Here is a 15,273-nt window from a genome sequence, read left to right on the forward strand (position 1 = left end):
TGAAAATAAGTCCTCAGGTGGGGAAGAAGATGTTGTGCTTCCTTTCTGGTTTCTCTCACGACCATGGCATCCATCAGAAAGCAAATATTCTTTTTCATCCCTTTTTATTGCATATGTGGGATTTTTTTTGTTAGACACCAGCATAACATTTCCTCCTTGTCAATCTGGGATATTAATTAAAGATATGCAGAAAGATAGAGCCCACAAAGTGCTGCTGCAAATCCTGACTGTACCGACCCAGTTGCAGAATTGCAGTTCCACCTCATTTCCAGCCTGATGTTGTCTCTGCAGACCCAAAAACGGTGGGAAATACTGCGTGGGTCGTCGTATGAAGTTTAAATCCTGCAACACAGAACCGTGCTCGAAGCTGAAGAAGGATTTCCGGGATGAGCAGTGTGCTGACTTTGATGGGAAACACTTCAACATCAACGGGCTGCCCACGAACGTGCGCTGGGTTCCCAAGTACAGCGGCAGTAAGTGGCTGGGGGGATGCAGGTCCTGCCTCCTGGATTGCTGCCTGGGGTGAGGGTGTTCAGATAACGTGCTCCTGGTGTCCCTCCTCCCCCTGCAGTCCTGATGAAGGATCGGTGCAAGCTCTTCTGCCGGGTGGCGGGGAACACGGCCTACTACCAGCTGCGGGACCGCGTCATCGACGGGACGCCCTGCGGCCCCGACACCAACGACATCTGCGTGCAGGGCCTTTGCCGGGTAATCATTGTCCCTTCCTCACCAAAAGGGCATGGCAGTTTGGTAGGGCAGGCTGGTGCTTCTGCACCATGCTCCAGGCAGGTGGTGGCATGTCCTCTGCACTCAGATGATGCCTATTACCAGCTCTGGGACCGCGTCATCGACGGGACGCCCTGCGGCCCCGACACCAACAACATCTGTGTGCAGGGCCTCTGCTGGGTGATCATTGTCCCTCCTCTTCACCAAAGGGGGATGGCAGTTTGGTAGGGCAGGCTGTTGCTTCTGCACCATGCTCCAGGCAGGTGGTGGCATGTCCTCTTCACTCAGAGGATGCCTGTTACCAGCTGCAGGCTCTGTAAGCCCCAAATGATCTGAAACTTGTGCCAGCCTCCAGATTTGCCCAAGAGCCACATGTGGAATCATAGGATTATTTAGATGGAGACCTTTGAGATCAAGTGCCACCATTAACCCAGCAGTGCCAAGTTCACCACTAAACCATGTCCCCAAGTGCCATATCTACATGTCTTCTAATACTAACAGGGAGGGTGACTCCCACCATTGCCCTGAGCAGCCTGTTCCAGTGTTTGACAAACTTTTTGGTGAAGAATTGTTTCCTAGTATCAAATCTAAGCCTCCTCTGTTGTACATGAGGCTGTTTTCTCTTGTTCTGTTGGTCGTTACCTGTGAAAAGAGCCTGACCCTCACCTGGCTACAACTTCCTTTCAGGTAGTTGGAGAGAGTGAGAAAGTCTCTCCTGAGCCTCTTTTTCTCCAGGCTGAGCTCCTCAGCCACTGCTCATCTTAGTCTAGACCATTCACCAGGGGACACACTTAAGTGGAACATGTTTGCACATCTGCCCTAGGTTACTGAGGGCTGTGGAATCTCAGCCTAAATCCCAGTGCTGCTTCCTTCTGTGTTTTGCCCCAGTTCCTCCTGATCAGGCCCCAGAGCTCTACATTTCCATTCACAATTGTTCTTCACACTTTTCTCTACAGGAACAATTGATGCAAGAATTTTTTTCTAGTGAAAGCATTACCTGGTGCAAATAGTTGTTCTGATTCTTGCTTTGTAAAAAAGCCTTTTGTTGTAAAACCTTGTAGGATGGCCGCACTGTAAATCAGTGGAAAAATGTGGGGAAGCAAACCAGTTTATCTCACAGCAGCCTTTTGCATACACAGCTTTTGTGTGCCTTAATTAGGAGATTTGTCAATGCTGTTCTAGTCTTATTTGCTCAATATGTTTTTTTCAATTTTTCTCTTAAAGCAAGCTGGATGTGATCATGTGCTGAATTCAAAAGCAAGAAGAGATAAATGTGGTGTTTGTGGTGGGGATAATTCTTCATGCAAAACTGTTGCAGGCACATTTAACACAGTGCATTATGGTAAGAATCTGTTGCTAAAAACTTTATGGTGAAAAAATGTGGGTCTATAAAAGCCATTATGACACTTAATCTACAAAAATGCCGATGTAAAACACAAAATCCTTCTAGCTATAGTATATTCCTTTTTATAACTATTTATGCTATCCCTAAATGAAAAGTATCAGCTTGTGTAATGTGAAGTAACTTAGCTCATTTCCCTTCCCCTGCAGAAAACAAATCAAGTGCCTGTGTAATAGCCTTGACTTCCTGTTCCATCTTTCCTAGGTTATAACGTTGTGGTTCGCATCCCAGCTGGTGCCACTAATATTGATGTGCGTCAGCACAGTTACTCAGGGAAACCAGAGGATGACAACTACCTGGGTGAGTTGTGTTCCTTATGTCACTCCAGAAATCTGCCTTGTTGTCTGGCTGTGGTGATGTATCTACTGGCAGCTCTCTGCTAGGGAGGTTGAAGAATTAATTTGAGGGAGATGTTTTCTTGGTGAGAATTTTTCTGTGTCTGCCAAACATTCAACCTTATCTTCTTTTTTTTTTTTTTTTTTTTTTTTCTTCATGCCATCCTAGTTGCAAGGTCTGGGAGGTTCTCCAATTATAAGAAATATTCCCTTAGGGTGTGTCTAGGGCTGTGAAGGACTGTTGAGCCTGGGTGGTAGCTGAGGGACAAAGCTGGGAACCAAACAGCATTCTGAGCTCTGCTGGAGTCTCCTCACTGCAACTTTATCTCTGCTGTCACCATGCTTTGTTGGTGCCATGTCCTGAAAGATGTTTGTAAACACATACAAAGAGAAATTATTTTCTTCTGAGAATAATAATTCTGATTTCAGATAGTGAGGCCTTCTTGTCCCTGCCTGATAGTGACATGTAACTGTAAAGAAATACTCTGCACCAAAGATATTGGTTTGATTTAAACCTAGCAGTAACTTGGCCTTTAGAGGCAGATGAAAATGCTTGTGGTGCTGTGTTAGACCACTGTGCTACATGCACATATATGCTGCTAGCATGGCCATGAGTGTCTTTTCCACCATGATCACTCACCCCACAGATAGTTCTGTTTGGCTTCAATAACAGAGATAATACAAATGAGCCTCACTACTGATGTTACACTTCCCAGTTGAAGGCTGATTTTGCCATTAAGTCCTGTCAGAGTCTCTACTCCTCCTGTTTTGCACACCCTGTGCCTTGCACCCCCAGCTGTGTTCCAGTAGCACAGGGTCCTGTACTTAAATCTTTGAACGGGGCACTTCATCTTGTTCTGTCACCAAGTTCCTGTAACTAGGTGTGTTAATAAGGGGAGTTGGTTGGTGGCCCCTAGCCCATCAAAGGTATAGGGAGTCATTTGAGAAACAAGTGCCAGAGACCACCATGCACCAAAGGGAGGCAATGACAGCCTTGCTGTTGCTCTGAAATGCCATCCATGTGCTGGACCCTTCACTGAGGCAGAAAGTTGAGATGGTGCAGCATGAATGCACATCAGCACCAAAAAAATGGTCTCAGAGTTTTCTGTCTTGGAGGAGGGAGCCAAATTTTATTTTTCATCTTCCCTGGGAAAAGCAATCCTCCCTATGTTATGCTTTTTCAAACTGGTTCACCCCAGAAGGAGCCCCAAAGTTCTCAGCTCTTCTTGGAGGGCCTTTAATCTTCTTGGGAAACAATGAAGTCCAATCTTCTTTAATGTTGCTTTAATATTGCTGGGAAAGCATCTCTTCACATTAGGCCTGACTGGAAGTAAATGAGAAGTGTGCATGGGTCCACTTACTTTGCAGCTCACTGAGTGTGAAATCTTGGGCCCTCAGTTACTGTGAACCTTGTAGTTGCTTAACAATTTAGGAGGAATTTGATGTTGTCATCAAGTCCAAGATGTACCTACTGTTATAGGAGATATAGTAAAAGAGAAGTAATCCCTTAATGAGTTTTACTACTGCCTAATAACATTAAAACCTCCAAAGTGTGAAACTTGGTTGAGAGTAGCCTCTGCTTTGTGAGGTTTTCTCCATCTATGTCTTTTTGCTACTAAGCAGTGTTTTGCTTCATTATCTCTCCTCATTCGATGGAAAAACTTTCCCTTTGGTGTTTTGGTGTTTAGATTTTTCAGTACAGGGGCTTTTTAGTAACATAGCTGTGATGGGTGAAATGGTGGGGAAACTAACTTAGGAAATTAGCTACATAATCGCATTAGTGTGAAGTTGTGCAGCAGACTGCTGTTTTCAGGAAACTGTTCCTTTTATAAAGCATTTAGGCTTTAAGCCTCCAGTGCTCTCACATACCTTGAGATTTGGAATAATAAAAAGTATGGGGGGAGGAGGGAGAGGGCAACCAAGGGGAAAATACTGACCAAGCTCTTTGTAATTATATACTAGAAATTATGTTTAGGTAATTAGGGTGCATACATTTACCCTAAGAACACACCTGGAAACACCAGGGAAGACACCCTATCCACACAGCTCATGAAAAGTTTTGGGCAGGATTATTTCTGTGGTATATGTGGGGATACAGCCTATGTGTACTCCTTGCAGCAGCCAGCCCAGAATGCCTTTTGGATACCTCTGTTTTGGGTTATGGATGAACTGTTTAGCAACAACTTCAGGAATTCAGCCTTCATTTTTAGGAGGCTTTCCAGTGGAAAAAGGAGAAGGCAGAATGTCTGCAAGAGCTCTGCTGCTCACTTTACATCCTTTCTGTTTGAGAATGCCAGTGGGTTCCCCCCCCACCAGAGAAAGGAGCACTGAGAGCACAACCCACGTTGTTATGTATGTATGAGTTAATTCTGCCTCTTTAGTTATTGTTTTTTGCACCTATGCAGCCTTATCTAACAGTCAAGGAGACTTTATATTAAATGGAGACTTTGTCGTCAGTATGTTTAAAAGGGAAATCAAAGTTGGGAATGCTGTGATCGAATACAGTGGCTCCGATAATACTGTTGAAAGGATTAATTCTACAGATCGGATTGAGCAAGAAATAACACTTCAGGTGAAGTATATGTTGTGTGTATGGACAAGTCTGCCCAGCTTTGTTGGACTGAAAACAGTGGGCAGTGATATCTGTTGATTTACTCTGCTTCATTTTTCTTCCTCTCAGGTTTTATCAGTGGGCAATTTGTACAATCCTGATGTTCGTTACACATTCAATATCCCTATTGAGGACAAACCTCAGCAGTTTTACTGGAATGAGCATGGCCCATGGCAGCCCTGCAGTAAGCTCTGCCAAGGTGGGTGCTTGGGAAGGGTAGTTTTGTCCTGGATTCATTTGGGGTCTGGGCAGTTCATCAAACAGATCCCTCTCTGTCAAGAGATTCTCACCCTGTGAGTATTGTTGTTTCCCTGGTCTGCAGGGAGGATAACATCCTATAAGGGGCTTCTGGGTTTCAGAGCAGGGCACCTTACAGCCCCTCGCAGCTAGGTGAGCCTCACAACCTGGTTTGCAGGTGAGGAAGCTGAAGCACAGAAAATGAGGCATTTCCTAAGGGTGGCCACGCTGCTAAATACTCAGAGCCCATCCTTGTGGAGGTACTGAGCTCTCTGCCTGTGTCCATCCCATCTACAATAAACCCTTTCTGCCTCGCTTAGTCTTAAACCCCCTCCCTGTTTCTGACAGAGGTAGAAAAGCACACCTAAGCATGTCTTAAATATTACTATAAAAGGTGTAGGAGAAATAGCTGAATTGATCACTTACTGCTTGACTCAAACCAAGCGCTGGTTTTCTCTGCAGGAGAACGCAAAAGGAAGCCTGTGTGTAAGAGAGAGTCAGATCAGCTCACGGTGTCAGACCAGCGATGTGATCGACTTCCCCAGCCTGAGCCCAGCACCGAGCCTTGTAACACAGAGTGTGAATTAAGGTGCAGTGTACTCAGCCATGTATATAAATAACATTGTGTACTTATTATTTACTCCTCTTGCCTTTCGCTTCTCACCCTAATTCCCTTTCTCACCAGCCTGTATTAGATTTTGAAAAAGAAAAGGATTGGTAGTTGCCTCTTTGTCGACCAAGAGAGATTGTCATCCACCAGTGATGTTTTGAAAGGCACTTTTCAATGTTTTCACATTTCTCTTGCTGGATTCAATTAGAGCTAACTATAACAAAAATTCTCTAATGTTGAAAAACCTCCCTGTGCAATACAAGGCCTGAAATTTGCATGTGCCTGGATCAGAAATGCTCAGTGCCATTCTACATACAGCTTGCAGAGAGGGGAAAACATACACTTAAAGCAAAAACGTAGCTAAGACTTGGATTTATCACTGTTTATTTAAAGCAAAGAATAGGCTTAAGTGTAGAATGGGTTTGGGGCTGTCCCCAGACAATTCTTGGCAAGCTGGAATTGATGGAGCACAGTCTAAATCATCACAACCCATTTTCCTTTAAAAAGCAATCTGTTTTCCTTCCTGGGGCTTAAATGTGGTGGCATTGCTGGTGAAGCAATTCAGAAGGCTGAGTTTCCCGAGGGGTTTCTGCAGCCCTGTTAAACCGGGGCTGTGCAGGGGCTGTGCGGGGCCGGGTTGTCGCGGTAACAGCTGTTGCCATTGCAACAGGTTGGAAACTTGAGAAGGGCAAAACAGGAGTTTGAAAAGCATGCAGGGATGTGAGGCTCCCACCAGTCAGGAGCTATTGATTCCAAATCCCCTTGATCTTATTCTTCTCTGGGCTGTGATAGAATTTGTTCTCTTGGCTTGGGAGCAGGGCTCTGTGCTCCCTGTACAGGCACAGGCAGCAGCCCGAGGGTCTCCAGGACCCCTGGAGGTTGTCACTGCCTCCTCCCCCAGAAGCCACCCCTGCCAGGTGTGAGGGGCAATGGACCCTGTTGGCTTCAGGGTCTCCAGCACCTCCCTGGATCAGGCCTCATGTCCAGCATCTCTTTCCAGAGCTGGACTGATGTGAAGCAGGGATGTATCCCCAGGTGGGTGCTTGGGGGCCTTCAGTACCATCCTTGTTGTCCATCTTACAGAGGAGGCAGCAGGATGGAAATCTGTCAAGAGAGAACACCTCTAATCCCTGCTGACACAGCTAGGGCTTGAGTATCTTGTAGCAAGTAATTTGCTTGTTCTTTGGAGGGTTGAAACTGCTTTGTGGGTGTCCTTTATTGTGGAACACCTCTCCAGCCTGTGCAGATCATTTTCTGATGCTGTATTTTCCAGTTTTTAGATGCTGAGGTGGTGAGTGCAGGAGAACATGGGGTGGAAAGTTTTCAGGAGCTTTCAGAGCACTGTTCCTTGCTTGCTCATGAACTCTCCTTGCCACCTTGGCTGGTCCCACAGGATTACAGTGTGGCTTTGCTACCTTTCTTTTGCTTAAGAAAGACCTTTCTGCCAGTTCCTTCCCTTCAAGCAGCAATGCCAGGCTAATTGTAAGTCCCAAAACACTGGGAAGTGTGACACAGCGCCAAAACTTCCTGTTCAAGAGCATATATTCCTTATTTCTGTCCCACACCCTTGAGCACATTCCCTGCAGAGCCCGGGGCTGATGTTTGCTGTCCCTGGCACAGGTGGCACATCGCGAGGAAGAGCGAGTGCACGGCGCAGTGCGGGCTGGGCTACCGCACGCTGGAGATCTACTGCTCCAAGTACAGCCGGCTGGAGGGCAAGATAGAGAAGGTGGATGATCGCTTCTGCAACAGCCAGACCAAGCCCAGCACGAGGGAGAAGTGCACTGGAGACTGCAACGTGGGAGGATGGCGCTATTCGGCCTGGACTGAGGTAAGGAATGCTCTGTGGCACAGAGAATCTGCTCCATGCACAGCAGTACATTGGGCTGTTTAGGTGCTAACAGAATATATGTAAAATATGGCCACAGTGCTTCTGCTTTCATTGCTTCCTATGGAGGACACTCTAGACTGAATCAGCCTGGTAGTCCTTACCTACCACTGCAATTAATTGTCTCATCTTCATTACATGAAGCTCTGCTAGCTGCCATCAAAGCTGTTACCGCTGCCAGGAGCTGGGGAGGACATGTTGCCATCATCAGAGAGCTTCTGAAATTTGTTTCCTTTACACATCTTTTTGCATTAACAAGAATATTCCTGAATGCAGGCGCCAAGAGATTGATGAGCCTCAGGTTTTCCAGGGAGGGTGCAGTGAAGGGGGGCTGGCTGGTCAGAGAAAGTTAATCTCTCTTAAAATGAGAACAAACAGCAGCCATTTAGGAGAACTGAAAGGCAACACTTGTAAAAGTAATAATGGGGTTATATTCTGAAATGAATTTGAGAAACACATTGCCACGACATGTTATTAAGCTTAGCAAGATTAGCTTTTTAAAGGAATACATAAAGTAAAAGCCTGTTACTTGAAGTATAAACTGTTGCTCTGGAGGTTTCCTGCAGTCACTCCACAGTGAGGGAGGAGGCAATAGCAGTAGAGTGGCAGAAAATGTTGACTCTTTGTGTCCCTCCAGTGCTCCAAGAGCTGTGGCGGGGGCACGCGGCGGCGGCGAGCCATGTGTGTGAACACCTACAATGATGTGCTGGACGACAGCAAGTGCAGCCAGCAGGAGAAGCTGACGGTGCAGAGGTGCAGTGACTTCTCGTGCCCACAGTGGAAAACCGGCGACTGGTCCGAGGTGAGTGCTGAGCACCAGGCTGGGCTCACCCTGCTGGTCCTCCACCCTGAGGGGCTGCTGTCTGCAAACAAGTGTCTCTGTCTCCATCCCTGCTTGTCTTCTTTGTGCCTCCTGCAGAAGGTGGCAAGCCTGTGCACAGGGAGGCTTCAGACAGGCAGTAAAGTCATTGGCCTTGTGGTCAAGTGGCCACTTTCCCCCCTGCAAAGCCACCGGGGGTTAATGTCTCTGCAATCCTGCAGTAATTTCTCCACAGTTTTTCTGTACTTCTGCCGTGTATTTGAGAAGAAAAATACCTTCTGCCCTCATTTTCCCTTGAGATTGTCCTCAAGAGCCCTGGCAGCTCTGGCTGTCACTGGAGGGCAGGATTGCACCCTGCTGATGTTTTGCTCAGCCTCTCTCTGCTGTTTATTACTGCTTCCACTGCTGCTGGTGTTTTTTGCAATGCAACAAAATGATCTTGATAGGTTTGTCTCTGCAGCAGGACTGGGGGTCCTGGAGAACAATCTTCAAAGGGTGCTCATCTTCATTGTAGCCAAATTTCTCTTGTTTCTATGAATCATGTTCTTTTAGGGCATAATGAAAGCAATTAAATGGGAACAGGGATTGTTTTCTACCAAACGTGTCTTCTGATTTGAGTTGGTGGCAGTCCAAGCCACGCCAGGGCAGTGGGAGAAGTGCTCACAGCCTGCAGAAGCCAAGACCCTTAAAATGCACACTCAGAAAGAACAAGTGTTTTAGAAACACTCTGTTGTGCACAGCTAAAACCCCACAGGGCAGTGCTGTGCCTTTGCCCTGTGTCTCAGAGCTACTGGAAGTCAAGTGACTTTGTGGTCTCACTTTGCCCATGCTGAAGGATTCTAGCCCAGCTGTGCTCTCCATGATCCAGCCCCTGCTCTAGACCAGCTCCTGAGAGCAATCTTCTTCTTGACAAGACACTCCCCTGTCTTTCATGTTGATGTTAGCTAAAGAGCTGCACTTCAGCACCAGGATATTTTTTAACCAGTGATTGCAGTAGATCTCCAGGTTTATTTTCCAGTGCCAGGGCAGGTGCTGAGCTGGCAGTGCATCCCCAGCACCACCTGAGCTTGCACTTTTCTCCTCACAGTGCTTGGTCACCTGTGGAAAAGGGCACAAGCACCGCCAGACGTGGTGCCAGTTTGGAGAAGATCGATTGAACGACAGGTTTTGCGACCCCAAGACGAAGCCGGAGTCGGTGCAGATGTGCCAGCAGCAGGAGTGTGCCTCGTGGCAAGTGGGGCCCTGGGGACAGGTACCACACAGCCCCACAGGGCTCCTGCCTGGGGGGACCTGGATGAGGGTGGCTCTGCTTATGCTGAGGCTGGCCTCTGGCTTATGCTGCCCTTTCATCCAGATTCAGCAGCATAACTGTGTTAATTGATTTGCACACCAAAGCAGCCCTCTGTTTGCTCGGGTTCAGCGGATAGGCAGCAATAACAGTACCTGCCCTTTGTGCTAAATTTAATCTCTGTCATACTGAATTGGCCATGATTTTCAAAAAAAGAGGTTTCCAAGGTTACGCTCCTAAATCCATATTTAGGCACATAAATATATGCCCTAATTTTCACAGAAAAGCTGCTCACGTTGAATAACTTTTGTTGCTTTCAATGTTTTCCAGTTTCTGGGTTAGTGAGGAGGTTTTTTTTCTGTTAAAATACAAGTTACTCATTCCTCCCAGAGTGTTCTGGCATCTGCTTTTTCACAAAGCTGTTAGCTCTTGACTTAAAAAACAGGAGTAAACCCAGACCAGTTGTCCCAGTCAGACATATTTCCCATCAGTAAAATTATTCATTAGCTGCTCGTGCTACCATGGGGCTGAACAACCAGTTTTAAAGAAGGATATCATACAGGTTCTACCAGACTCTGCTTCTAATGTGTGCAGCAAAGTAAATCATTTCAGTGTTCCACCTTCCTTCCCAAAGAAGCAAGTGAAGCGTGCAAGGCACTGGTGGCTGCAGCGAGTTAAAACTTTGACCTAATTTAAAGCTGAAATGCATGAAGTGGAGAGAAACCAGAAGGGAAACTGTCTTTAATTTTTGCTGCTTTTGCTACGTGCCTAAACAAAGACTGGGTAATTAATACTTTCTAACCAAAGCACCTACTCAGACCCAGTGCTCTTTTCTCCCATCTGTCTTCTCCCAGTGCACTGTGACTTGTGGCCAAGGCTACCAGATGAGAGCAGTGAAGTGTGTTGTGGGCACCTACGTGTCAGTGGTGGATGATAACGAGTGTAATGCTGCAACGAGGCCCACAGATACCCAGGTAAATCCTGCTCTCTTGTCTCCATCTCTTCCCAGTGTGTGTATAGAGGCTTCCAGGCTACAGGTTCAGGGGACATCTTGCTGCAGCAAAGCTTTGCCCTGAATGCCAGCCATGAAGAGCAGTACTTTGGGCTGCTCATGGTTGTTGGAAAGATGCAGCACAGCACCCTGCTTTTGTAGAAATGGGATAGATAAACAGGGAGTTCCCATCCAGATCCTCTCTATGTGGTTCACCTTACACTCTGAAGCACCAGATTGCCAGAAAGGCAACAGACAATCTATGAGGGTATCAGGGCTTTTTGGATGAAAATTAATTACCTTTGCCTATGGTTTATATCCATGGAGCTCTAGCAATGAGTTGTGAGGGTGTGTTCAGATGCAGCACTATTGCTGGAGTCTTAAGAGCTCATGAGCTAAAGAATCTGCAGTGGATTGATCTGGAATAGCAACAAGAGACCTCAAGGTTGAGACATATTTACTAGCCTCAGAGGTTCAGGTTTTGACACAGCAGACACCTCCTTTGGCTTGCGTGGAGTCAAGGATGCCTGGCTGCAGGACTGTTGCTGTTGCCCCTCACCACAAATGATGGTGAGAGGCCATTTCTTGTCTGCTGCATGTGACAATGTAATGTTTGTGACAGCTACAGTTCCAGACACATCCTCCCTGGCCAGATAAATTGAGAAATGTTGCACACCTTTTGCAAATTTGCTGAAGAGGCTTTCCATGCTGTGTACTTGGAAGCAAACATGTAAATTCCCATTTCAAACAGAGGATATGTCCAAGGTGTCTGGAGGAGCTGGATAAAACAGAACATTACCATCTATCTGTCATCTAGGAGAATTGTAGTGTTCATGCCCTGTGCAACTTCAGTCTTGCATGAACTCAGAGTTTAACCAAGGCCACAACATTTGGGAAAGAGCTGTTTTTCTCATGTATGGACACCAGTTGCACTGCAGTCAAGGGGTAACAAACCCACCTGTCATCAGCCATCATATGGCATGCATGCCTCCAGCATAAGTGAAATCACAGCAAAACAGAAATTGGGTTTGCCATTTGTCAGAAGCTGCTCTCCCCCTCACAGGGACAATCACTCTTAATTTCCTTTTTGGCAAAGACTACTCAATGGAGTAAAGTCATGGATGTTCATAGTTTCTGACACCAGACCTCCTGGGAGGTCCAGACAGGACCAGAGCCCTGCTGTGAGGCATTGTACAAAGACTGAGCAGAATGACATGTCTGTCCCCAAAACCTCACATTGCTTGATGTGTGGTGGAAATCAGCACATGGATATAGGTGGTCTGGTGGGCTGCAGGGAATCAAAGGGCTGCAATCAGCAGCATAACCTTTATTGTATGGGCTGCAGGTCTCACACTGAAGGAAGGGAGCTTTGAAGGGAGATAAAGTTGCTGTTTTGCAGATGTGTGTTCATGCCAGAACATTTAATGAACTTTCATCTTTTGCCTCAAAAACATCTGGTTTTAATGCATGGAGATGGCACATGGTTATAGGGATCCCTATTGTAGAGTTCCTAATAAGTCAAAAGTCCACATAGGGTATTCCATATGAAGGCCTCAGGAAAGGATGCTGAGTTTTGCTGATTCACCAAGGGGATGCAGGGAGGAAGCTGCCTGCACAATGCATGCAGGTCACAGACTTTCAAGATGTTGCCTATTCTCCATAATTACGTTGAAGAGGAGGTGGTTTATTCAAAACATCTGCAAATTCTTTATTTCCTATTTTTCCCCCATGTATTTCCTGTACAGGACTGTGAGATAGCTGTATGCCCTCCCCATCCAAATAGTCCTGAAGCCAAGAGAGCCATATCAGGTGTTCACAGGACACAGTGGAGATTTGGATCCTGGACACCGGTAAGCACACATCACAATACTTTCAGGATTATTTTACAGTAGATAATGTGATACTTTTAAGTGCATATGCCCAACTTTTCATTACAAATTCCTTGCATTGTATGTCAGGCAACCTCCTAGTGAAGTGCTCTTTGCTCTTCCCTAGTGCTCTGCAACATGTGGGAAGGGCACCCGGATGAGATACGTCAGCTGCCGGGATGACCAGGGCTCCGTGGCTGATGAGTCAGCTTGTTTCCACCTTCCAAAGCCATCAGCCACAGAAATGTGCACCGTGACACCGTGCGGGCAGTGGAAGGCCTTGGAGTGGAGCTCTGTAAGCATCACGCTGTCTCTTGCAAGAGACCTCATTGCTGCAAATGTGCTTCATTAATCTGTTGCACTTGCCCTTTTATAAGTGAGGTTGTTTGGGTTTTCTGCTGTTCATTATTAGCAAGAGCTGGTTTTCTAAACTGGAAATGTGACCGTGTCTCCTTTTCCCACTGTAATGCAGTGCTCGGTGACCTGTGGTCAAGGTAAGGCAACGCGACAAGTGATCTGCGTCAATTACAGTGACCAGCTGGTGGACAGGAGCGAGTGTGACCCAGACGACCTCCCTGCCACCGAGCAAGAGTGCTCCATGTCTCCTTGTCATCCAAACAGCCATGACTATGGCAGGCCCATCCCCCCTTTCCTCTATCCGGACCATCGCCTCAAGCCGCACCCTGGGGGCAGCCCCAACCGAAACCGTGCACAAATACCAGGAGGCAACCAGTGGAGGATTGGCCCCTGGGGTGCTGTAAGTGCCCTGATTCTCTTATTCCTGGGTTTTGTTGGGTTTTGGTTCTTTCCCAAGCTGATCTGTATTTTTTTAAAGTCAGCACAAAGGGAAACGAGAGAGGGACCTTTCTCCCCACTGACTGCTCTCTGCTCACACAAGCAAGTGTTGCAGAAGGGCTCAAGCATCACTTGTCAGCCTCTCATACCTCATATCTCCAAGGCAGTCTAGGCAGAAAGCTGACAGCATCATTTTCCATGAGGCAAAGGCTGGCCTCTGCTTCTTGGCTGTCTCCTGGGGCTTTTACAGCTGTGCAGGGTTGTTGCCAAAGCACGGCAGAGCCTCGATGCCAGCTCCTCTCACTGCAAACGGTATGCAATGCTTTATCGTGGAAGTCTCTAAAGGGAATTGAGCACAAATGGGATGTCAGACACTGCAACAGGGATTACTCACCTGCTTAAAGCTAGGCTGGTGTTTACTTTCTTTGCTTGGTCAGCACCTAAGTCATTGCATAGCCATATTAGCCATAGCTGGGTTTTGAAGTTTAATAATGCCTGTTAGATGAATTAAACTTCTAGCAGTGCATTCCCACGGTGCAAGACACTGGGAAGGAGCTGAGAATGCTAGCCTGTTCCTGGAGTAAATGAAGCTCTGGGCAATTGTGTCTTCCAGTGCTCTAGCACGTGTGCAGGGGGGTTCCAGCGGCGGGTCGTGGTGTGCCAGGATGAAAATGGATACACTGCAAATAACTGCGATGAGAAAAGCAAACCCATGGAGCAGAGATCCTGCGAGTCTGGCCCCTGCCCTCAGTGGGCCTATGGCAACTGGGGAGAGGTGAGTGCACTTGCATCTGGGCTCCCTGCCCAGTGCAAGACTTTCATTAGCAGGTGGCTGAAAAATGGGAGAAGAGAGGGCTGTTGTGGTGACATTTATTAGAAGGATTGGAACTTGAAGGGCAGCCTCTGATAAATGAGTGAACTCAAGCAATTGTTGGGTGGTGTTTTCATTTCCATTTGTCATGGGAAAACTTTCTTCCCAAGCAAGAGTGAGTTTTACAAAAATGAAGATTTTTTTTTTAAGAGAAGCCTAGTTTAACTAAAGGCCTTTTTTTTTTTTTAACAAAAGCACTGCTTCCTTTTGAAAATTAATCTGAGATAAGCAATTGGAGATGTAAACCTCCATTATCACATGGAGTTGGGCAATATCATGGTGGAGCAGCATGAACAGCTTTAGTGGGAGAGAAGCTGAGGCAGCTGAAGGTCCATCTGAGGCTCACGAGAGGGATTTGGCTGCAGGGGGTTAGTTTAGAACAGAAGCTACCATTGGTTTTTTGAGGTGCTTTGGGCAGCAGGTGAGCAGTGTTTTTGCTGTCCCAACGGTGATTGCTCTGTCCTCTGCTGACTTGCAGTGCACAAAGCCATGTGGAGGAGGGACAAGGACACGGCTGGTGGTGTGCCAGCGCCCAAATGGAGAAAGGTTTACGGATCTGAGCTGTGAAATCCTTGACAAGCCACCAGACAGAGAGCAGTGCAATGTGCAGGACTGTCCTAGAGATGCTGCCTGGAGTGCTGGTCCTTGGAGCTCGGTACGACCATAAACTCTTTCTCTTTATGAACTATTTTGTAGATATCCCCTAACAACAATTAATTTGCTTCAAACCAAGGTGCTAATGCTTCATGTCTTAAAACTGCACTTACAGAGGATTATTTACTATATATTCAGAATAACACCTATTCAGGAAGGGCTTACATTAGGGGAGCT

The 15,273-nt window shown here is 46.7% G+C and overlaps 1 protein-coding gene across 2 annotated transcripts in view; it reads left to right on the forward strand.

Moving 5' to 3' along the window:
- Window positions 1-15,273, forward strand: part of ADAMTS9 (ADAM metallopeptidase with thrombospondin type 1 motif 9) — a 78,561-nt gene that overhangs the window by 28,562 nt on the left and 34,726 nt on the right. For both annotated transcript variants that reach the window (XM_059479984.1, XM_059479986.1), the window contains 16 exons: window positions 292-473; window positions 572-708; window positions 1,951-2,068; window positions 2,333-2,428; window positions 4,869-5,035; window positions 5,144-5,273; window positions 5,774-5,900; window positions 7,542-7,752; window positions 8,447-8,611; window positions 9,717-9,881; window positions 10,772-10,891; window positions 12,654-12,758; window positions 12,904-13,071; window positions 13,249-13,533; window positions 14,185-14,346; window positions 14,921-15,097. In XM_059479984.1, coding sequence (XP_059335967.1) covers window positions 292-473; window positions 572-708; window positions 1,951-2,068; window positions 2,333-2,428; window positions 4,869-5,035; window positions 5,144-5,273; window positions 5,774-5,900; window positions 7,542-7,752; window positions 8,447-8,611; window positions 9,717-9,881; window positions 10,772-10,891; window positions 12,654-12,758; window positions 12,904-13,071; window positions 13,249-13,533; window positions 14,185-14,346; window positions 14,921-15,097 — 2,515 coding nt within the window. The remainder of the gene's footprint in view (window positions 1-291; window positions 474-571; window positions 709-1,950; window positions 2,069-2,332; window positions 2,429-4,868; window positions 5,036-5,143; window positions 5,274-5,773; window positions 5,901-7,541; window positions 7,753-8,446; window positions 8,612-9,716; window positions 9,882-10,771; window positions 10,892-12,653; window positions 12,759-12,903; window positions 13,072-13,248; window positions 13,534-14,184; window positions 14,347-14,920; window positions 15,098-15,273) is intronic.

Source organism: Ammospiza nelsoni, chromosome 11 (assembly GCF_027579445.1).
Source record: "Ammospiza nelsoni isolate bAmmNel1 chromosome 11, bAmmNel1.pri, whole genome shotgun sequence".
NCBI classification, from domain to species: domain Eukaryota; kingdom Metazoa; phylum Chordata; class Aves; order Passeriformes; family Passerellidae; genus Ammospiza; species Ammospiza nelsoni.